General features: G+C 48.0%; 2 protein-coding genes across 2 annotated transcripts in view; one reads left to right on the plus strand and one right to left on the minus strand.

Moving 5' to 3' along the window:
• Gna12 (G protein subunit alpha 12) overlaps positions 1–14,274 on the plus strand; it is an 85,657-nt gene extending 71,383 nt beyond the window's left edge. Inside the window, exons 3-4 of the mRNA XM_008851388.3 lie at positions 7,265–7,315; positions 11,421–14,274. Of these exons, the coding sequence (XP_008849610.1) occupies positions 7,265–7,315; positions 11,421–11,990 (621 nt within the window). The 3' untranslated portion in view covers positions 11,991–14,274. The remainder of the gene's footprint in view (positions 1–7,264; positions 7,316–11,420) is intronic.
• A 5,006-nt stretch (positions 14,275–19,280) lies between these two features.
• Amz1 (archaelysin family metallopeptidase 1) overlaps positions 19,281–24,515 on the minus strand; it is a 27,506-nt gene continuing 22,271 nt past the window's right edge. Inside the window, exons 7-9 of the mRNA XM_008851389.2 lie at positions 24,394–24,408; positions 23,937–24,113; positions 19,281–21,278 (exon numbers count right to left, since the gene is read on the minus strand). Coding sequence (XP_008849611.1) covers positions 20,721–21,278; positions 23,937–24,113; positions 24,394–24,408 — 750 coding nt within the window. The 3' untranslated portion in view covers positions 19,281–20,720. The remainder of the gene's footprint in view (positions 21,279–23,936; positions 24,114–24,393; positions 24,409–24,515) is intronic.

Genomic DNA, 24,515 nt, shown 5'->3' on the forward strand with positions numbered 1-24,515 from the left:
TTCTTCATCTAACTGTAATCAGTTGTCAATATTCCTTTGGATAAAATTGGGGTCTGCTGTTCATTTTCCCAGTTCTATGCTGGGTTACTATCTGGGAATCCCTTTGGTATTACCTGTCTGGCATTGTTGCTTGAAGACAAATAAGGGCTGGCCAAGGCTGGTGGATCTCTATGAGATGGAGGTCAGCCTAGTCTACATAGCAAGTTCACAAGTTCTAGGCCAGCTGGGGTATAGCACACTAGAGCATAGGCAGGCAGACCCCAGGAGCTTGCTGGCCAGCCAACCTAACCAAATTAGTGAGCTCTAGGTTCAGTGAGAGACCCTGTCTCAGAATGTCAGATGGAGAACAATAGAAGACACTCAAATTTGACTTTTGACCTCCACACACATGTAAACACATGCATGTACCACACAGATAGATAGGTAAATCATGATCAAATTGAGTTTGTTCCAGGAAAGCAAGTTAACATTAACGAGTTAGTGTAGAGGCTGAAGAAATGACTCAGTGGTTAAGACCCAAATTTGGGGGCTGGAGAGATGGCTCAGCAGTTAAGAACACTGGTTCTTGCAGAAGACCCAGGTTCTAATCCCAGCACCCACATGGCAGCTAACAACTGTCTGTAACTCCAGTCCCAGGGGATCCAACAGCCTCTTCTGACCTCCTCAGGCATTGCATGACACAGGTGCACTTACCTACATGCATGCAGTACACACATACACGTAAAGTAAAAATAATTTAAAAAAAAAAAAAAAGACCCACGTTCAATCCCAGCACCCATGTCAGATGGCACACAGCCACCTATAACTCCAGCTCCAGGAAATCCAATTCCCTCTTCTGGCTTCTAAGGGGACTGCATGCATACACTGCACAGTGCACATACCTGCAGGCAAACACTCATACCAAAAAAAAAATCTTTTTTTAAATAAGAAAGGAAACTTTGGGTTGGAGAGGTGGCTCAGCGGTTAAGAACACTGACTGCTCTTGCAGAAGACCCAGGTTCAAATCCCAGCACCCACATGGCAACTAACAACTGTCCGTAACTCTAGTTCCAGAGGATCCGATAGCCTCTTCTATCCTCCACGGGCATTGCGTGGACATGGGTGCATATACCTACATGCAGGCAATACACTCATACACATAAAATAAAAATAATAAATTAAAAAAAAATTTTTTGGTCTTTTTGAGACAGGGTCTCCCTGTAGCCCCAGCTGTCCTGGAACTCACTATGTAGACCAGGCTGGCTTTGAACTCACAGAGATCCGCCTGCCTCTGCCTCCTGAGTGCTAGGATTAAAGGCGTGCACCACCACGCCTGGCTCAATAAAATATTTTTAAAAAAAGAAAAGAGGGTGGCCTGGTCTACATAGTGCGTTCCAGGCCATCTGGGACTACAGGGAGACCCTGTCTCAAAAAGACCAAAAAAAAAAAAAAGAAGAAGAAGAAGAAAAGAAATATATGAATATTTTTCAAAAACTGTACAACTACAAAGACAATCTAAAAACATACATGGACAGTTTAAACATAAACACCCAAACACTTCAGTGCCCACCAGATTGAAAACTCCGTTGCAATTTATACACCCTGCACACACCACCATCCTGACCTGCCATGCTTATTCCTTTCCTTTCGCTTGTGTTTTCATCCTAAATTTATCTCTGATTGGTGAACAAAGGAAACCTACAGCTTACCACTTGGGCCAGTTCCTGAACCACTCCAACTCATTTTTGCATGTGCAGATGGCCAACAGTGACACCTGCCTCCTACAGTATGGAAAGCAGTCAGATTAATAGCACAAGGTCTTAGACCAGCACCTGGCTCATAGGAAGCACTGTGCCTGCGTTTGAGTGAGTGAGTGAGTGAGTGAGTGAGTGAGTGAGTGAGTGAGTTTGTTTGTTTGTTTGTTTGTTTGTTTGTTTGGGGTTTTTTCCCATTTGTTTTGTTTGTAGTTACTCTTTGAGACAAAGCCTCTCTGCTTATCCCAGACTACCACTGGACTCTCAGTCTCCCAGGAGCTGATATTACAGGTGTGTGCCACCAGACCTGGCTTGTGTAATATTTTTTATAACTAACATTGTATTTAGTTTTGCCTGTGTTTTGACTTCATGTGTATAAATTTAATTAATTAATTAATTAATTAATTAATTTTAATAAATAAATGGTAAGGCCAAGCATGGCACATGCCTATAATCCCAGCACTCTGGGAGTTAAAGGTCAGCCTAGGCTACGTAAGACCCTGATAAGGGGGACAGCGTTGCTAGATGGTGGCACACGTTTATAACCCCAGTGCTCAGGAGGCTGAAGCAGGAGAATTACTGTGAGTTTGAGGCCAGCCTGGACTGCAACAGAATGAGACTGCAAATACGTCCCATAAAGAACATTTTAATATGACTTGTTAAGCGAGCATTATCTTGAGGTACATTGTGCACTCACAATGGTCATAACCTCCAGTGTTCATTCTTGGTGGTGGTGTTAGTTGGAGGAACTAAGCTGGGTGCCCACAGAACTTAGAGGTGAACAGTGGTCACCAAGCAAGCTCGGTGTCCCTGAGACCCTCTCAAGGACTCTTCAAGGTGAAAATGATCTTCCAATAATGACAAGCCATCACTTGCCTCTTTCCCCTCTTTGACTTATGAAGAAAGTATCACAGTGTAGTAGTCTCTCTGATAACCACACTGGATCGATGCTTGTGTAGTCTTGGTCTTGAAAATGTTCTCAGAGTCAAGCCTTGTCATCTCAGCTATTCCAGAGGCCAACACAGGAGAATTACAAATTCAAGTCCAGCCTGGGAAACTTATCCAGACCCCGTCTCAAAATAAAAATTAAAAAGAGCTGGGGCTAGGCCTTAGTGGTAGAACACTTGAGGCTATGTGAGGCTCTAGGTTTTCAGTCCCCAGCACTGGGGGAAAGGGACTTTGTTTTTCTTTTAGACAGGGTCTGTAGACCAGGCTGGCCTGGAACTCGGAGATCTGCCTGCCTCTGCCTTCTGAATGCTGAAATTAAAGACATGTGCCCCTTCACCCAGCTTCAGTTTTCATTTCTAATGCAAGAATTACTGGTAGTTTGAGCTGCTAAGTGTTTCGGTTTCCTTGTCTGTGCTCCATCTGGGAATAAAGTAATAATAATCCAGGGGCTTTCCAGAAAGAGCTGAAAAGAGGTACTGACTCACCCCACATTCGGAGCCAGAACTTCCCAGCAGGCCATTAGGTTTGTAGTGCTTTGATTCTGTTTATCAGCATCTCTGTCAGTGGACGAGATCACTTCTCACAGCTGTGACAGTGTGAGGCAAGCTTTTCTAGATGGTTCTGGACAGGGAACAGAAGTCAAGGTGTCACTAAGTTAGCAAAGGGAAAAATGTCCAAGCATTAGACTAAAATGTACACATCGGGCTGATGAGATGGCTCAGTAGTTAGAGGGATCCCAGGAACTGACTCCTGAAAGTTGTCCTCTAATCTTTATATAATGCTGGCACGTGCACACGCACACACACACACACACACACACACATACACACACACACATAAATGTAATATTTAAAAGGCATTTAAAATTTTTAAGAAAAAATAGAGGAGAAAATATACCTATCTGGGACTGGAGAGATGACTCTGCACTTAAGAGCTGGCTGCTCTTGCAGAGTGGTTCTGTTCCCAGCACCCACATGGCAGCTAACACCCGTCTGTATGTAACTCCAGTTTCAAGGGATTTGATACCTTTTTCTGGTCTCTGCAAGCATTGCATGCATGTGGCGCACTGACATATGTGCAGGTAGAACACTCATACACATAAATAAAATATAACAACAACAAAAATATATATATATGTCTTCATTTCTACAGCAGGCAGAACCTCTGAGATACAAGGGGCTGCTGGGACTAGAGAACATGACATTTTCTCTTATGGTTCACAGTTTCTTACCCCTGAAAAATATTTTTTTCTGAGTCTAGATAACAAATAGCCACAGCGTAGCAACTTAAATCCACAGGTGGACAGTGCACAGGTGTAGGTTGTGTGTGCTCAGAAGCCTGGAGGACTAGGCTCTTGGGTCCTCTGCAGGCCAGGTTATAAATTGGGCTGTGCCTTCATCTAAGATTTGCTGTCCTTTGTTGGTAAATTCACTTCCCTGCAGTTGTATGACTGATATCCCCAGTTCCTATCACCTATTCATCTTTACCAGTGTCCTCTGAGCTGTGTGCTGTCCCAGTAAAACACATGCACTGCTGACTGACACCATATACCTAGTGTGCGTGTGTGTGTGTGTGTTCGTGTATATGTGTTCGCCCCCCCCCCCCGTAGGGATCTGTCCTTCCTTTGTTTGTCAGGGGAGAGGATATGTGGACAGGGCCACGGGGCTAAGCCATCAGAGGGGCAGAGCTGCTGGCCTCCCCACAGTGGCTTCCTTGCATGGAAGCTGGGCAGGACTATGTGAGGACCTGGGTACCTGAGAGGTGAGAACTTCATCCTGGCCCTCAGATACTCTTCCCTCAAAGCTGGTCACCAAGGCCACCCACATTCCCATAAAAGGAAGCAAACTACCCTTGCTGCTTATGTGAGAGCTTATAGTGAGGAACTGTGGTGTTGCCATCCTTGAAGCAAAATCCTCTCCCTTGAATCATCCCCATCTCCCCTCCACAGAGGAAGGCTGAGGCCTCACTAAAGGAAATGGCTCTTCACCTCCTCTGAGACAGGGGACCAAGAGACAGACCCACTAGGGCTGAAGCTGGGCATGATATGTACACCCGTCATCCCAGGACTCACAGCTGGACAGGAGTCTCATGAGCTCTAGGCTGCATAGTGAGACCCTGGCTCCAAAACTAAAGTAAGGGGCTAGAGAGATGGCTCAGAAGTTAAGAGCCCTGGCTCCTCTTGCAGCACCCACGTAGCAGCTAACAACTGTCCTTAACTCCAGTTCCAGAGGATCTGGCACCCTTTCTGGCCTCCATGGACTGCATGCATGTGGTACACTTACATACATACAGGTGAAACACAGGTAAAATAAACTTAAGAAGTAACTTTTTTGTTTTTGTTGTTTTTTGAGACAGGGTCTCCCTGTAGCCCCAGCTAACCTGAAACTCACTATGTAGAACAGGTTGGCCTCAATATCATAGAGAGGCACCTGTCCCTGCTTCCTGAGTGCTGGGATTAAAGGTTTGTGCCACCGCTCCTGGCAAAAAATAAAAAAATAACCACCTTAAGAGGGTGGTGGCTCCTGTTCTCAAACTTTTTCTCAGAAAGTCACAAGCTGGAATCTGGTATCCTTTTATGTTCTTTTCCTTGATAAAAACCTAGAATATGCAGCTTGGGAGATAATTCACTTGACAAAGTACTTACCTCAAAAATGTGAGGACCAGAGTTCAGCCCTAGAACCCACAAAAAAAGCCAGGAGTGGTGGTACATGCTTGTAATCCCAGGACCTGGGAGGCCGAGACAAGAGAAACTCCGGGGCTTGCTGGCCAACCAGCCTGACCTAGTTGATGAGCTCTGACCATTGAGAGACCATGTGTTAAAGGATATAGCCTGCATTTCTTAGGATGACACCTGAAGTTGTCTCTGGCCCCCACACACATGCATATAAATTAAAGTCAATTTTGTTAAAAGACCTAAAATGCCACCTTGCTCTACGTGTCTCTGTGTCAGTGAGTACTCATCTTTGTACACGTACGTGAGAATATACTAGTGAAGGCAGCGGGTGAACCCAGGCTGGGCTCACTCCCATGGGATTTTTTAGAGTCATATGCTTTGGGATTCATGGAAGAATTGATTTCTGGCCTTTCATAATTACATTTATTTGTGTGTATGTGCACATACATGTGCCACAGCACACGTATGAAGGTCAGAGGACAGCATTGTGGAGAGAATTCTCTCCTTACACCTTTATGTGGGTTAGGGATCGAGCAAACTCAGGTTGTCAGCCTTGGCAGCAAGCACTCTTACCCATGGAGCCATCTTGCCTACCCCAGCCTTCTGCTTTCTAGTGAAAGCTTTGCACACGTGTTCACTCACAACTTCCTCCGTCACTCTCTTTTTAGTCACTCTATGGAGGCCTCTAGATTCCTCCAGGCCCTGTGAGTACCATTGTACTGAGCCACCCAGCACTTCCTAGAAGATGGGGTGGGGTGGGGGTGCTGAATCCAGAAGACAGACTCATCCATTCACTACAGAAAGCCAACCTGCCGAGTGTTGTCGCTGTATCATAAGTGAGGCCATGAGCATGTCTGCATCAGAAAGGTGCTTCCTGTCCTTGTCCCTTCTCTTCAGGGCTTAGTGTCTTTACAGACAGCATCCGTAGCCTTGTGGGCCATTTGTATCAGGGACAGAGCTGGCCAGGGTTTTGCCTCCCCAGGCCTTGCGGTGGTATGGCCTAGAGACGGCCAGCATCCATCTGCAGCAGAAGTCAGCAGGGAAAGGCTGAGAAACACAGTCTTCAGTCTGAGACTGAAACAACAGTTGTTTTGTTTTCATTGTTTTGATTTTGCTTATTTGTTTTGAGACAGCCTCATATCCCAGGCTGGCCTCCAACTTACTAAACAGCCTCTGTTGCTGAGATTAACCTTGAATGCCTGATCCTCCTGCCTCTACTTCCCAAGTGTTGGGATTACAAGTATACAACACCACCCAGTTTATGCAGTCTAGGAACAGAACCCAGAGCTTTACTCATCTAGACCAGCACTCTACCTACTGAGCTACATCTCCAGCCCTCAAATCAGCTTTTTTTTTTTTTTTTTAATGTGAAGCTTGAGGGTTTTTTGTCTTGTTCTTCTGAAATAGCATCTTGCTGTATAAACCTGGCTGGATTGGTCCTCAATATATAGCCTGAGCTGGACCTGAACTTGTGGTAATCCTCCTATCTCAGTTTCCTAAGAGCTGGATTATAGGTGTGCACCACCACACCTGGATTGTTTTTAAAATTACATACATAGGGCTAAAGAGTTGACTCAGCAGTTAAGAGCTCTGACTGCTCTTGCAGATGACCCAGGTTTGGTTCCCAACACCCACATGACAGCTCACAACCATCTGTAATTCCCGTTCCAGGGGATCTGGCACCCTCTTTTGGCCTCTGTGGGCATTGCATGACATGGGTGCTTACATACATGGCAGGCAAAACACTTACACACATAAAATAATAAAAATAAATAAAATACACACTCTGCCTTCTTAGACTTTATGGTTTACACAGGAGAACAGTCTGCTGTTCCCCAGTCCATCCTTTCACTTGTCACTCTGGGTTCCTCCATCAAGACTGAGCTGTGCTTATTTTTCCTTGTGACAGGGTGAGTCAGTGAAGTACTTCCTGGATAACTTGGACCGAATCGGCCAGCTGGTGAGTAGCCCTCTCCCCACCCCCAAAAACCTACCATCCAGGGTTAGAAAACCTGGTGTGGAGACCAAAGCAGGCAGTGGGACTCCTACTTGCTATGACCTGGCTCTTAGTGACCATGAATGGTTCTGTCATGGCATGTTCCTGCTCAGATCTGCACTTGATCTTAAGTGAAGGGAAGAAATTGCCCTGTGAGAATGGCTTTACCCCAGACTCTGTGAGGGAACAAAAGGGGATTTCCTGTCACTTGTTCTTATAGAAAGCTTCTAGCATATGCCCAAGCACAGCATGATGAAGCTCATGACCAGCTCCACCACCAGCCTACCCACCCAGCAGCAACTGCATCAACTGCATTGTCACAGTACCTCAGTGCTGCTGGGTATGGTGGAACAGCACCCCTTATCCCAGCAGTCAGGCAGACCTAGACAGAAGGAGCCAGAGTTATAGGCTGGCATGGGCCACATAATAAGATGCTGTCTCAAAAAAAAAAAAAAAGATCGGGGCCAGAAAGAAAGCTCTGTGGTTAAGAGCACTTACCACTCTTCTAGAGGACTTGGATTCAGTTCCCAGCACCCACATGAAGGCTCACAACTGTCTGTAACCCCAGTTCCAGGGGATCCAACGCCTTCTGGCTTCTGTGGGCATTGCACAACACAGGTACACTTATATACTTGCAAGAAAACACTCATGTGCATAAAATCTTTTTAAAAATAATAAAATCAGGGTTGGAGAGATGGCTCAGCAGTTAAGATCACTGGCTGCTCTTGCAGAAGACCCGGTTTCCATTCCCAGCACCCACATGGTGGCTGACAACCATCTGTAAGTCCAGTTCCAGGGGATCCAACACCCTTTTCTGACCTCTGTGGGCATTTCATGACACAGGTGCACTTACATACACGCAGGCAATACATGCATACACATAAAGTAAAAATAATAAATTTTTTAAAATTAATAATAATAGGTAAAATATTTTTATTAAAAATGAATGGGATTTTATAGGAGGCCTGACTGAAGATTCTGACCTGTCTCAGATCACAGAGTCTATGTTCACTGCAAAATGAGATGTTTAATCCTGTTGCTTTGTTTCCCAGTGGGTTTAGAATTCTGTTAGTGAAACTTGCTTTTGGTGTTTAATTAAATGTTCTTGCCAAAGTCCCTATAATTTTCCCTGCGCCCTGTTCTGCCAGCTTTTTGTTCCCATCTTTTCTTGTCCTTTCTCCCCCTCTCAGATAGCTCCCTCTGCTCTAGTTTGCTTCTCAGTTGCTGTAATATAGCATTAGCCAAAAGCAACTTGGGGAGGAAAGGGTTTATTTCAACTTACAAGTTAGAGTTCATCACTAAGGGAAGCAGAGCAGGAACTGAACCAGAGACCATGGAGGAACGCTGCTTACTGGCTTGCTCCCCCTAACTTGCTCAGCTTTCTTAAAATATTTTATTATTTTTATTTTAGGAGTATGATTGTATTGCTTGCAAGTGTACCCATGTCATGAAGTGTCTGCAGAAGTCAGAAGAGGCATCAGATCCCTTGAAGCTGGAGTTACAGACAGTTATCAGCCATGTGGGTGCTAGGAATCGAATCCAGGTCCTCTGCATAAGCAGCCTGTGCTCTTGACCACTGACCCATCTCTCTAGCCCCTCACCTACCTTATACAGCCCAGGCCCCCACCTGTCTAGGGATGGTACCACACACAATGGGCCACGCCCTCCCACATCAATTTGCAATCAAGAAAATGCCCACAGATATGGCCTCAGGGTACTGTGATAGTGGAAATTGCTCAGTGGAGATTTCCTCTTCCCAAGAGTGTCTAGTTTGTGTCAAACACAAACTAAGCACAATTAACCCTTTGCCAGTTTCACACAGAAACACATAATTTCAGACTATAACCTTTCCTTTCTTGTTTATCATATTAATATATGGTGCAGCTTTTAAAATTCCACAGTCTTTACATTTTTCAACACGATAGAGGTCTAATGTATCAGGCTAGAGAGATGGCTCAACAGTTAACAGCACTGGCTACTCTTGCAGAAGACCCAGGTTTGGTTCCCAGCACCCACATGGTGACCAGCACCATCCTTAACTCCTGTTCCAGGGCATCCAATACCCACTGCTAGTATCTGTACACACATCATGTATTTAATGCATGCAGGCAAAGCACTCATACACAAAAAATAAAAAATAAAGCCAGGTGTGGTAGTATATACCTTTAATCCCAGCACTTGGGAGGCAAGTGGATCTCTGTGAGATCAAGGCCAGTCTGGTCTACATAGTGAATTCTATGCTAGCTGGGGCTTCAGGGAGACCCTGTCTCAAAATAATAATAATATAAAATAAATAAAAAATAAAAGCTGGGCATGGCTGAGTGGGTGGCTGTAACCCCACCACTCTGAGAAGCAGAGGTGGGAGAACTGCTGGAGCTTGCTGGTTTCAATCCCAGTCCCAAGAAAAGAAAAAAATCCATTTGTCTTAAAAATCCAGAGTTGGGGCTAGAGAGATGACTCACTGGCTAAAAGCACTAGCTACTCTTACAAAGGACCTGGGTTCAATTGCCAGCACCCCCAACAGTCTATAACTCCAGTTCCAGGAGATCTGACATCTTCTGATCTCTGCAGGCACAGCACAACACAGTGTACCTACCTACATGTAGGCGATATACTCATACACATAAAATAAAAATAATAAATATTTTTAAAATCCAAAGTCTCTTAACTGTGGGTTCCTATAAAATCAAAAACAAGTTAACCACTTTCTTACTCCAGAGAGAAGAGCAGCCAGGAATAATCGCCATCACACCAAAGTCCAGTAGTGCTACTTGTCTAGCACTGGGACTTGGGATGTTTGGGCTCCAAAAGGCTTGGGCAGTTCTGCTTCTCCAGGTCTGCCAGTCAGGGCACACACAGCTTGTCTCACAGGCTCAGGCCAGCTCCACTCCACACCTGCTGCTGTCTTTGGTAGTCATTCCATAGTTCTGGCATCTCCAGTATCTTGGGGTCTCCTCTGCAGCTAAGGTTACAGTGTCACCAGTAGCCTCACCTTGCCTCTCACAATGCCAGCCTTCATCTGCTTTCCATGATCCTTTTATGCCTTCAAAACCAGTGCCATGTAGGAGACTCTTGCACATTGCTAAGTTCAGCCGCCGGCTTGAGATGCAACCTTGCCCTCTGGACCACAGCTTCTGTATGCTGCCCTGAAGAAACACTTCCCAGGAGGTTTTACCTCAGTGTTGCTGTGGTCTTTTGTCACAGCTGATTCTTCATCCTTAGCTGACCAGAAACCAGATTCTCAGTTCAAAAATATCAGGATTCCAATAGAGTCTTTGCTTCCCTCTGACACTTCACAGGCCTCCATTGTCCACCTTTCTCTTAACATTCTTGCCTTTCAAATGCCCACAGAACTGCCCATTAAGGTCTAAGCACTCAACAGCTTTTCTCCCCAAAACTCCAAATCAACATGATCAGGTTCATCACAGCAAACCCCACTCTCTGGTACTAGTTTCTGTTCTGGTTATTCTGTTGCAGTGGTCAAACACTAACCAAAACCAGCTGGAGGTCAGGAGGAGGGGGTTACTTGGCTCACACTTCCACGTCAGTCTGTCACTGAGAAAAGTCAGGGAAGGGACTCAAGCAGGAACCTGGAGACAGGAGACAGGAACTGAAGCAGAGGAAAGCTGCTTACCAGCTTGCTCCGTAGCTTACTCAGTTACTCAGCTACTTTCTTTTCTTTTTTTTTTTTTTTTTTTTTTTTTTTGATCTTTTTGAAACAGGGTCTCCCTGTAGCCCCAGCTGTCCTGGAACTCACTATGTAGACCAGGCTGGCCAAGACCTCACAGAGATCTGCCCGCCTCTGCCTCCCTAGTGCTAAGATTAAAGGCGTGCACCACCACGTCCAGCTCAGCTACCTTTCTTACACAGCCCAGGCCCACCTGCCCAGGGATGGCATTGCCCACAGTGGGCTGGGCCCTCCTGCATCAATTAGCAATCAATACAATGCCCCACAGACATGGCCACAGGCCAGCCTAATGGAGGAATTGTTCAAGTGATTTCTCCCAAGTGTGTCTAGTTTGGGTGGAGTTGACAGAAACTAAGTGGCATCCTCCCCTGTGTTTTGCAGAACTACTTCCCCAGTAAGCAAGACATCCTGTTGGCCAGAAAGGCCACCAAGGGGATTGTGGAACATGACTTCGTTATCAAGAAGATCCCGTTTAAGATGGTAGACGTGGGCGGCCAGCGCTCACAGCGCCAGAAGTGGTTCCAGTGTTTCGATGGGATCACGTCCATCCTGTTCATGGTGTCCTCGAGTGAGTACGACCAGGTGCTCATGGAGGACAGGCGCACCAACCGGCTGGTGGAGTCCATGAACATCTTTGAGACCATCGTCAACAACAAGCTGTTTTTCAACGTCTCCATCATCCTTTTTCTCAACAAGATGGACCTCCTAGTGGAGAAGGTGAAGTCCGTGAGCATCAAGAAGCACTTTCCAGATTTCAAAGGCGACCCGCACCGGCTGGAGGACGTGCAGCGCTACCTGGTGCAGTGCTTCGACCGCAAGCGGCGAAACCGCAGCAAGCCCCTGTTCCACCACTTCACCACCGCCATAGACACCGAGAACATCCGCTTTGTGTTCCATGCTGTAAAGGACACCATCCTGCAGGAAAACCTGAAGGACATCATGTTGCAGTGAGGACAGCTCTGCCACAGTCTCTGGTGTGTGTGTGTGTCGCCTGCAGGGACCTGCGGTGGGTGTCACTGATCCACGCCTTCCACCCAATACCCAGCTCACTGATGCTGTGCCACCAGCCGGCCAGCAAGCTCCAGGCAAGAGGCGTGGGAGCTTTGATGATAGCTACTGAATCTGGGGACTGCTGAAACTACTGAACTCATGATCGCTCTGGTGTTAATTTGTGATGCCTAACACAGCTTCCTCTCTCCCTACAGAAACTGCTCCTTTGCTGACACAGCTTAACGAAGGTTCAGGTGTGGACACACACAAACACGTGCTTTCTCTAATGACAGAAACACAGACCCCAGCCAGCCTTGCAGATAGCTTTCTCTAACTTGCAGGTCTTCACTGACCCACTAATCCCGAAGCTTTGCCTCCCGTTAGGTGCAGAGGGGCATGCAACGCTGCTAAGCTCAGACTGCCTGAGCTGGCCCCAAAACCCAGCTCAGGCCTCAGTGCCAGCTCCCAAAGTGAATACACTGCCTTTAAAATTGTGCCAGCACCCAAGAGTCCACACTCTGGACACACCTGGTTGGGCCTAGGAACCAGGCCAGGGGTTCCCCTCCCCACTGTAGAGAATACAGTGGGTGCTGTGGACCTGCCTTAATGCTCCAAAAGCCACCCACCTTGTCTGCACGCCCAGCAGCCACAGCATGGAGAGGTGGCCTCTGGCACGGCCGTGGCTCAGTCCGGGTCCCCACTGGTGCTCTCATTCCTCCCTACTTCCCTCCCCAGCCAGTGGCAAAGACATAACCAAGTGGCCTTGTGGGTGGCTCCCCTGCCTTACTTGACAGTTGGCGGCATCTGGTGTCCGTCCCCCCCCTCCAATCTGGGCTCTAAAAGCCGGCAAAAGCCCCTGTAGAGCTCTGTGCCTCATCAGCTGGCATCCCTAGCTGCTGGCCCCTCAGGAGAAGCTGGAGGTCCTGCACACTCTCACTGTTGCCTTCACAAAGTGCAGGTTCCCAGGCTCCCATCAGGCTTCTTGTCACTGTGCACACAGCCAGCAGGCACCCTGTGAGCTCCAGTCAGGTGCAGAAGGCCAGGCACCTCAGCACGAACTGGTACATCTCAGCTCAGGCCATCAGGCTCCCAGCAGGTGTCACACTGTGCTTTAAAAATATTTTGCATTCCAGACCAGTCCCTCTATATATTACTCTCTCCAGGCTGGGGTGGGGAGAGGGAAGTGTTATTCTTGCATTTAAAATAAAATCTCTAGATCCAGAATGTTCCATGGCTCACACTTCCAAGGGCCCCATCAGCAGCCACACTGCTCCTGACACTTGGCTCCTTGTTGAATCCCACTCTTGACTCATTTCAGCCACCAGACAAATAGGATTCTTAGAATAGATTCTAAGCCAGAAGAAGGGAGGGAAGCCTGCTACTGAGGCCCCCTTTGTTACTATAGATCCCTGATTAGGAGACAGCATGAGTCTCTGTCTCTCTCTGCTCAAGGTTTTCTATCAGTGTTTGCTAGGCTTCTGGCTCTTGCCTTTGGAAAGAAAGTGTTGCTGTTTCTATCTGCTTTTTTGAGCTCTGTAAGCTGAGGGGATGTGACCAGGGTGAGTTTAAAGGAGACCACAGCCTCACAGTGCTCCTCAGCCTCGGGTGTAAAGGAGCCCAGTCCCCGTGCAGTGAGCCTCACTTGCCTGGGTGTCTTAGGTAACTCACAGGTCAATCACTACTGAGACCCCAAGGGGACACAAGCTGTTCTGCTTCACCACTGTTGGAGGCTGCTGCCCCCCTGACTGGGATAACTGGTGGAGTTGTCTGGGCCAGCCTCATCAGGGAGAGTGCTGTCCCTGACAGCCTGACATATGTACCAGTCACTTTCAAAGCTGGAAGCATGTGCGTAGCGGGATGCATGACTTCCATTTAACTGAACAGAAAGCGGGTGGATGGCTGGAGGCCTGGTCCTGGACCAGCTCGGCCTCTGGTCCACTGCCCTGGCGAGCTGAGCCTGGCCGCCCGTCCTCTCTGTAAGGACACCCCCACTCTGTGAAACATGAAGCAATGCGATTGGAAAATGAGATAACTGTTTGCAAGGCTAGACTGAAATCATTTACAACTTTGTACACATAGATTGTAGTCAGTTTTGTCTCCCAAACCTTAGGCTTTTCTATTTTTTTAATTTTAATTTCACTGTTACCTTGACTATTGTCCTTTCTTTTATTGCAATGTTGGAGAAGCCTCGTCTATTATTGCAAAAAATAAAAAATGTAACAATAAACTTCCTCAAAATAAGGTATCTTCCTCCTCAGTGCACTGTTTATATTAAAGAATATGTGTAGGGTTTTACCAAAATACATTTTTTAAGATTTTTTTATGTGCATATGTATGTGTCTGAGTATATGTATGTATGTACACCATGTGGTGTGTGTACAAGCATGAGGACCTTAGTTTAATCCCAAGCACCTACAGAAAATGCTTCAAGCACTTACAATCCCAGGCCTGGAGGGGGACAACACTCAGAGTTGACTTCTGGCCTGCCCACATGCGTGTACTTGCATATATATACACAAAACGATAATGAAGAGTTTATTAGTATTTGGCTGAGGTTCCTAGGACTAGTCTGGTTACACACCAGACAAGTACCCACTGGTGGGAATGAGGCCGGAGAGATGGCTCAGCGGTTAAGAACACTGGCTTCTCTTGCAGAGGACTCAAGTTCAGTTCCCAGCACCCACATAGCAGTTAACCAACTACCTGTAACTCCAGTTTGAGGGGCTCCAATGCCCTCTTCTAGCCTCCAAGGGCATGCACATGGTGCACATACATACAAGCAGGCAAAACACTCATAAAATAAAAATCTTTTATTTAAAAAGGAGCTGGAGAGATGGCTCAGTGGTTAAGAACACTGGCTGTTCTTGCAGAAGACCCAGATTCGAATCCCAGCATCTACATAGCACCTAACAACTGTCTGTAACTTCAGTTCCAGGGGACCCAACAGCCTCTTCTTTCCTCCACGGGTGCACTTACCTACATGCAGGCAATACACACATACACATAAAAATAATAAAGGGGCTGGAGAGATGGCTTAGCAGTTAAGAACACTGGTTGTTCTTGCAGAAGACCCGGGTTCTAATCCCAGCACCCACATGGCAGCTAACAACTGTAACTCCAGTCCCAGGGGATCCGACAGCCTCTTCTGACCTCTAAGGGCACTGCATGACATGGGTGCACTTACATACATGCAGGCAATGCACACATTACACATAAAATAAAAAATATAAATAAAATTTTAAGAAAATAATTTTCTTTTAAAAAAAAAAAGGAGCTGGAGATATGGCTCAGTAGTTAAGAACACTGGCTACTCTTGCAGAAGGCCCAAGTTTGGTTCAAAGCACCCACATGGTGGCTAACAACCATCTGTAACTCCAGTTCCAGGGGATCCAATGCTCTCTCTGGTCTCCTCAGGCATTGCACAACATGGGTGCACTTACATCCACACAGGCAAAACATTCATACACATTAACTAAATTAAAAGATAAAAAATTAAATATAGAAAGTATTCACTGGGCAGCATCCCAGGACCAGCAGCTTTCTATTTCACACTGGTTGGTGCTGGCTGGCTTGAAGATCCGAGTGAGCATCCAGTCTCTAGATGTCGGTCAGAATGAATCCTTGATATAATTGTTTGATATAAAATACAGCTCAGCACTCAAAGCCTCCCCTCGATTTCTAATTTTTCCATCCCAAAAGTTTAGCACAGGTAATGCCAACCATTTCACTTGAAGATTCATTGTTGGCTAATTATAGGTTTTATTTTCACATGCCAGAGCCTGACAGGAGAGGCACGCATCATAAATACTGTTTTTAAATGAAGTCTCTCATAGTACATCCCTGAAGCATGTGCTGTGAAATGCACCTGGGATCCCAGCCTTGGCGAGGAGGGTGCAGGAGTTCAAGGTCATCCTCTGCTACTTCCAAATTCAAAGGGGGCCTGGGGTATATGAGACCCTGTCTCAACAATAAAGCACAGCTAAGGTGCCAGGAAGATGGCTCTGTGGGTAAAAGCACTTGCACAAACATGAGGACCTGAGTTCCAGCACCTATGTAAAATGCCAGTTGTGGGTACATGTACCTGTAAGCCCAGCACTGTGGGGCCAGAGACAGGAGGAAGGCTGGGGCTCCAGGTTCAGTGAGTGGCCCTGTCTCAAGGGAATACAACAGAGTAAAAGGAGGACACCCAACGTCCTCTGACCTCTGCTTACACACGTGGGCAGGCGTACCCACACACAAACTAAAGGAGTTGTGTTCGAAATATGGCCACATTTGCTCCACAGAACTTCAGGCACTAGTTCAAGCCTTCAGCCAAGGTGCCTGCGTGTGAGCAGCTAGGAGTGGGGACTCTGCAGGTGGTCTTGTGTCTGAATTGGCATGTGAACACTGACCTGTTCCCTCAGACAACTGTCCCAGCCTCTAACAGTCCACACTGAGCAAGCACTGCGATCAAGCATGCTGCTCAAGGGCTCTCTTTTCTAGCCCTGGTAAGAGAAAGCAAAGGAGCGTTGTCCCCAGCCTGACACTTGGTACCTTTACTTTAGCTTTGCTGTGTGTCCATTCCACTCAGTATGATCCCAGCCGTTCTGTTTTGGAAGAACTGTCCCATGGGACTGAGGGGTCTTGGTGACTGGCTTGCTTCCTTCTATTCCGTACTAGCTGTGATGATCAGTTTTAGTTTTGTCTACTTGTCCCAATCTAGAATCACTTGGGAAGATGGGATCTTTTACTGAACCTGGAGCTGGGCCAGGAGCCAGCAAGCCCCAGGGTTTCTTCTGTCTTCACTCCCAACAGTGCTGGGGTTACTAGGATGTGCAACCACACCTGGTTTTTTGTGTGGATTCTGGGGATTCAAACTCAGGTCCACGTGCTTGTGTAACAAGTGCTCTTACCTGCTGAGTCATCTACCTAACCTCCCTGTTATTTTTCAGACAGGATCTCATGTACCTTACACTGGTCTCCTACTGCCCAGTGCAGTTGAGGACGACCTTGAACTTCTGATCCGCCTGCCTCCATCTCCTGAATGCTGGGATTACAGCTCTGTATCACCACACCTAGTTTATATAGTGTTGAAGATGGAACCCAGGGCCTTGTGCATACTAGACAATCTACCAGCTGAGACATATCCCAAACCCAGGAACCCAGCTTCTGGTTCTGAAATCTGCTACAAGAATTGCAAATGAGGGGCTGGAGAAATGGCTCATTGGTTAAGAGCACTGGCTACTCTTGCAGAGGACTTGGGTTCAGTTCTCAGCACCCACATGGTGGCTAACAACCATCCTTAACTTCAGACCCAGCGCCCTCTTCTGGCCTCCCTGGGCATTGAATGCACGGATATACGAGATGATGGATAGATAGATAGATAGATAGATAGATAGATAGATAGATAGATGCAAAACACACGGAAAAGAAATGCAAACAACAGTGGCCAGCAGCAGCAGCAGTCCCTCCCAGTCCAGCTTTCCCCCAAATCACCTCTCATCACCAGCAAGAGCCCAAAATAACTCAGGTTTATTTTTGGGCACAGCTTCTTGAGTAAAAGGCAAATAAAAACAAGCTTTAAGTCAGAGGCTTGTTTTAAAGGTCAATTTCCAAGAAAAATCGGGATCACTGCGTGTTCAGCCAGTCCCCGCCCACAGTGTTCCCTCTCTGATAGTCAGCAGGCCACAAGCGCTGTGCTTAATGCTACAGGGTCTTAGTAGTAGTAGTAGTAGTAGTAGTAGTAGTATTGTTTGTGTGTGTGTGTGTGTGTGTGTGTGTGTGTGTGTACAAGTGTGCCACAGCATGTGAGTGGAGGTCAGAGCACACCTTTGTGGAGCTGGTTTTGACCTTCCACCTTTATGTGGGTTCCGGGATTCAAACTCAAGTCATCAGGCTTGCATAAAAAAGAGCCATTACCCATTGAGCCATCTCACCAGCCTCCCACCCCATGGTGAAGCAAACATATGGCAGCCATCAGGAGCTTTGAGGGGCAGGGTGGGGTGCTGCCTGGGAGTCAGGGTGAAGGTCACCAGCTGCCTGTTCATCTCCTTTGCTTGATTCCCTGCAGAGTTCAAGGAATATAGTGAGCAAAGGCAGAGAGAGATAGCTCAGCGGTTAAGAGTGCTGACTGCTCTTGCACAGGACCCGGGTTCGATTCTCAGCACCCACATGGCGGTTATGAACCGTCTTTAACTCCAGTTCCAGAGGAATCCAAAGGCCTCTTCTGACCTCCACGGCATTGCACGACACGGGTGCACTCATGTACATGCAGACAATACATTCATACACAAAAAATAAATAATTTTTTTAAAGTTTCTGTCATGGGCAAGAACAAAATGCTAGTCTTCCCTCCCCTCTGGGAACCTTGGCTCTGGGTAGAAGAGGGGAGGTCAGGGCAGCCAAAGACGCATCTGCTACCATGGCCCTGGCTCTGCTACTCGCCCCTGGTCAAAGTCGGAAGAGCATCCTGGCAAAGCAGGAGACACGCAGTGACCCGGAAACATCTTTACTCAGTCTCCAGCTCTACCAAGCAAGACTCCAGAGGCTCTTGATGAGGATAGACCCTTGTCCCCTGGGCTCTCCCCAGATCCGGGGGTAAGGGAATGCTAGAGTCAACTCTGTGCTTTTTTTCTTTTTAAAATCTATCGGGACAGCCAGGCATGGTGGCACACACCTTTAATCCCAGCACTTGGGAGGCAGAGGCAGGCAGATCTTTGTGAGTTCAAGGCCAGGCTGGTCTACATAGTGAATTCCAGGACAGCTGGGCTACAAAGAGGCCCCCATCTCAAAAAGACAAAAAAAAAATCTATCAGGGGTACAGCAAAATGGTTCAGCAGGTAAAAGTGCTTGCCACACAAGCCTGACACTCTGAGTTCGAGTCCCAGAACCCACTTAAAAAGCCTGATGCATGGCACACATCTGCAATCTCAGCACTCCTGCAGGAGAACTGATTGGAAGTTCATAGGCCAGCTAGTCTGAAACATACAGAGGGACCCGGTCTCAACGAGTTAGAGAGAACCAACTCCAAAACGGTGCTCTGATCTTCACCTGTGCACTGTGTGTGCGCCTAATAATACACCAAAGTAATTTTTTTAATCCACATTTGGGGCTAGGGATATGGCTAAGTTGGTAGAATGTTTGCCCAGCATGCATGAAGCCCTGGGTTCTGTCCCCGTACCACATAAATCAGGTGTGGGGTGTGTGTGTGTGTGTGTGTGTGTGTGTGTGTGTGTGTGTGTAGGCAGGAGGATCAGAAATTCAAGGTCGTCCCTAGCTACCCAGTGAGTTTGAGGGCAGCCTGAGCTACATGAGACATGCGATCCTGCCTTTAAAAGAAAGGCAGGGCATGGTAGCACATGCCTTTAACCCCAGCACCGGAGAGGCCAAGGCAGACAGATCTCTGTGAGTTTGAGGCCAGCCTGATCTACATAGTGAGTTTCAGGCTACATAGTGAGACCCTGACTCAAAAAAATAAGTCAGTGGTAGTGGTGGGCACTAGGAGGTGAGCCTAGCTGGAGGGGAGATCAGTAGGAACTTCCTTTGAAGGAAGCTCCTCCCCCCACTTTCTGACCTCCAGAGGTGAGCAGCTCTGCTCTACCACTCCCTCCCCACCATAATGTTCTACCTCACCACAGCCAAATCCCATGGAGCCAGACCACAAACGAAACCCTTGAAGCCATGAGCCCAACAACCCTTTCCTCCTTTAAGCTGATCTGCTCAGGTATTTTGTCACAGCGATGAAAAGCAAACTAACACAGCTTCTCACTTAAAAGATGTGTGCTCTCTCCTCTTGCCTCAGTCCACAAGGGGAAGGGCTGAGACCCCACTCTCCTCCCTCCACAGGAGTATCAGACCAGAAGCTTCTCTCTTTGAGACTCTGGCATTGTTGGCCAGCTGGGGCATTTAAGAACAATGAGAGGGTAAACAATCATTGTGTGAGTGTGTGCGTGTGCAAAAGAGCATCGACAGAAGGAAAGGGAAATTCAACAACAGCACAGCTGTGGGCGGATAATTTTAACATCACTCTGTCAGGAATCAATAGAACAATGCCAGAAGGTCATTGAAGACAGATGAGCGGAGCCATCACCCACACTGCCTAACCCGTGATGACAGCACAACCACCATTGTCAGAAAAGAGTCACAAGTACCATTTGTGTTCCCTGCAGACAGCGGCCTCTGGGTGGAGGAAGGCCTCTGCCTCACACGTACTCCACACACACACACACAAACCTGCATATCAGTCACCCCACTTCTGCAGCCCCTATCGGAGGAAATGGCGGGATACAGGAAGCACTTCAGAAAGACCCTGGAGACCAGTGAGTCAATTCTTGCCACAGACAAGAACCCCGTGTGTCTGGGGCCAGGTAGAAACAGTACATTGGGGCTGGAGAGAAGGCTCAGCAGATAAAAGCAGAGGTCCTGAGTTTGGTTCCCAGCACCCACATTGGGCAGCTCACAATCCCTGTAACTCCAGCTCCAGAGGATCTGACGCCCTCTTCTGGCCTCTGCAGATACTGCATTCATGTGTATACCACAGCTGCAGACAACATGCCATGGGGACCCTGTGACCAGGCACCTAAGGATAAATTCTTCCATTTCCAAGGAGCTTTCTTTTAGCCCTTCAGGGACCAAAGTACCCTCAGTCACTGGGCAGTCAAGGTTGGTTGCTAGGAGCCAACTTCTCTGCTTCAGATAGTCCATCCTGCTGTATTAATTCTTTGCCTCCCAGCGACAGGGGGAAGAATTGGCCTTGGTAAGCCGGCGTGTGCTCAGCCTCTGCCTCAGGGAAGAGAGCTTGTCCCCCAGGACTTTTCGAAGCCCCACGCTATCCCTGACACAGGGCACGTCCTGCCTGGGAGCTGGGAGCTGCCCAGTGAACATCTCCCAGCAGTCTAGGGTGTCCACGGCCTTGTCCACCAGGGCCAGCTCCTCTTCAGTCACTTCCCTCTCCAGGGCCTGGATGCATGAAGACAGCCACTGTCCATACTCCTCAATGGCCTCCATGGGGCCTCCAGGTTTTGACAACACCTCTGAGGCCCCCAGAGAGCTCAGCCCATCCTCGGATCCTGGTTCAGGCCCGTCTGGGAAGGCGTGACTCCACATATCCGGGGTGAGGGGCTCTGACAGGCTGGTGGCAGGCTCTGAGTCACTCTCACAGCCCATGCCTGAGTCAGCACTGAAGGGCAGGGTGTCCTCTGACACTGATGGCTCCCCAGCCTCTTGACCCAGCCACGTCCCCGCTGCCACTCGGGTCCACGTATAGAGTCTCTGCAGGGAGAGACACAGGCTGAGGTTACTCTGTCTAGCCAGAGAACTGAGGGGAGGGGGTGGGGGTGGCCACAGGGCCAACATGAGACCAGAGCCAGGAAGGCCCTTGAGCTTGGTACATCTAGGGACTAGAGTCCAGGCTCCAGCGAAGTTGAACAGCCCAGTTCACAGAAGCCCACCGTTCACAGGGACTTGGCAGGCTAGTTGTTAACCTAGCCACTTCTCAAAGGTCAAATATATGAAGATTATAAATAGTTTGAACTTTGTGTTGAGTGTGTATGTCTTCATGTGTGCATGTAAGTATGTGTGTGCCCACATACATGTGGAGGCCAGATGTCACCATCCGGTGTCTTCCTCAGTCTCTCTCCACCTTATTTTTTGAGGCATAGTCTCTCACTGAACCTGGAGCTCACTGATTCAGCTAGACTGGCTGTCCATCAAACTCCAGGGTTCCTCCTGTCTCCTTCCCCAGAGCTAGGGTTACAGATGCATGCTCCCACACCTAGATTTTTACATGGGTGCTGGGTATTGAACTCAGATCCTCATGTTTGTGCAGTAAGCACTTTACCCACTGAGCTGTTTCTCCAACCCCTAAAGTTAAAACTTTAATTTTTAAATTATATGTGTATGAGTGTTTTGCCTGTATATATGTAAATGCACCCATGTGTACCATGCCTGTGGAGAACAGAAGAAGGTGTTGGATCCTCTGGAACTGGAGTTTGGACAGCTGTTAGTCACCATGAGGGTGCTGGGAACTGAACCCAGGTCCTCTGCAAAGCAGCCAGTGTTCTTAACCACTGAACCATCTTTCCAGCCCCCAAGTTAAAACTTTTTTAAGTCAAAGGGAAGAATCTAAACAATTCACTCCCCTAAGTGATTCACTGCAGCCTGTTGTTAGCTGTACTGTGGTGTTGGCTTCCTATACCATGTCCCCAGGGTGGACAACCTGTGTCCCAGCTCTGCTGTGTGTCCTAGCTCCTCTCTGAGGCCATGAGCTTTCCAGGTCAAGCCTTCAGTCAGCTCTGTGGCTCCTACCAGAGTCCTTAGGAGACACTGGGCAGACTCCACCTCCTGTGACAACCTGGAAGGACAGAGCCCCACCAGTCCCTAAGTCCTGTCCTCAGAAGGGCTTGGCCACCCACGTGTGCCAACCCAGCCCCTGGTGCAATCTGAGAGCCACAACCCATCAAAAACTTGCAGGAAGGGGCTGGCAAGATGGCTCCGTGGGTGAAGTCCCTTGCTACCAGCCTGAGCTCGATTCCCAGGACCTCAAAGGCAGAAGGAGAGAACCATTCCCTTCAAGTTGTCTTCTGACCTCCACACGCATGCCAGGCACTCATACAAAAACAACCAACCAAACAAAAAGTTAATTAATTAATTAATTAATGCAGGGCTGGAGAAATGGCTCAGCAGTTAAGATCACTGACTGCTCTTAAAGAGAACCCAGGTTTGGTTCCAAGAATGCACATGATGGCTAAAAGCCATCCTTAATTCCAGTTCCAGAGGATCAGACACCCTCTTCTGGCCTCCTCGGGCATTGCATACATATGGTGCACTGACACATGCAGGCAAAACACTCATACACATAAAATAAACAAATATAATATAGAAACTTGCAGAGAATGAGAGAGGCTTCCCACAACCAAAAGTTGTTTTTCTGTGGGTTTGTTTTGGGTTTTTTTTGTTTGTTTTGGTTTGATTGGGAGGGGGGGTCGTTTTAGTTTGATTTTTTAAAGTTTTTAAATATTTCATTTATTTTTTCTTTTTTATTTTTTTCATTTATTATTTTTATAAGTAATATAAAATATCAGAGATCCACCTGCCTTTTGCCTCCAGAGTGCTGAGATTAAAGGTGTGCACCACTATACCCTGTTTCAAAGGTGGGGTTTTTTTATTATTATTTAAGTGTATGAATGTGTTGCCTGCATGTATGTAAGTGCACTCGTGTCATGCGATGCCCATGGAGGTAAGAGAAAGGTGTTGGATTCCCTTGGAACTGGAGTTACTGACGGTTGTTAGCTGCCATGTGGGTGCTGGGAATTGAACCCAGGTCCTCTGCAAGATCAGCCAGTGTTCTTAACTGCTGAGCCATCTCTCCAGCCCCTCAAAGATAGTTTTAAAGAAAAAAAATCACCACTTTCTGCCTTTGAGCTGGGAACCCTGAGCCAAGTGTCTTGGTTTGCAAAGGCGCCTTCCTGCAAGATTAAGGAATGATTCCGGGGCCCTGGTGGACTTGCTCCACTGCAATAACACATGTCGCCATCAGAGGGCAGCATCCTCTCACAGGCCCGCCTTTCCTGGAGGCCTGACCTTCCGGACGCCAGCTTGGGCGTCTTCCCCTCCTTCTCCCAGGGGGCTGCACGCCTTCTGGGTGCAAAATCCACACTGTCTACTACAGAGCAAGGGAGAGGAAGGCGATGTCAAGAGAGTGGCCCTCACCAGTGCTCTACGGATACAGCTCCGCTGCGGAGCCATCTGCACTTCTCCCCATCACCCACACTACAACCTGATGCCACCACCACTACATTGGGCTTTCCACTTGCCCAGGAGACCTGCAGGCCCCCGAGAAGTGACAGTATGTGTTCAGTGGCTCCCCTAGGGCCCGGAGCTGCATCCCCTCCCACCACCTCCCCGGAGCCTGCCCCACCCCACACTCACCTTGTACCTGTCCACAAGCCTGAAGCCCAGGACTTGCTGCAGCTTCCGCAGGCAGATGGGACACAGATCCAGGGGTCTCCGCAGCACCTCATCCAGGCTGAGTGCCCCCTGCAGGACGCAGCGGAGCCAGCGGCAGTTCCCCAGGCCCAGGAGGTGACAAAGCTCATGGCAGGTGACCTGAAGTGAGAGGGGGACGTGGCCTCACCTGACAGCTTTGCTTTGCAGCCTGAACCCCCACTAACCCCCGAACTGTGGGTCCCTGAGATACCCAGGCATCCCTGAGACACCAACACCATGGGTCAGGTCAGATCTCTAGCGAGTGGACCAAGCAGACACCTACTGCATGCTCTCTAGTGGCTCTGAGAAAGCCACACAGCCCAGGGGCTTAGAAGTCAGCCAGACCCAGGGCCAGATCCCAACTTGTAGATTCATGCCTGTGTGGCTTTGGGGAAAACACTTGGTGTCTCTGAACCTCGGTTTCCTCACCCTTTAAAGTGAAGCACCATCCTCTTCTTAGGACTCACAGGACAGAGAGCTCACATTCCCGTATCCTTTCTGCCCACCCCCCACCCCACCCCC

Source organism: Nannospalax galili, unplaced genomic scaffold (assembly GCF_000622305.1).
Source record: "Nannospalax galili isolate Female #2095 unplaced genomic scaffold, S.galili_v1.0 scaffold664, whole genome shotgun sequence".
Classification (NCBI taxonomy): Eukaryota; Metazoa; Chordata; class Mammalia; order Rodentia; family Spalacidae; genus Nannospalax; species Nannospalax galili.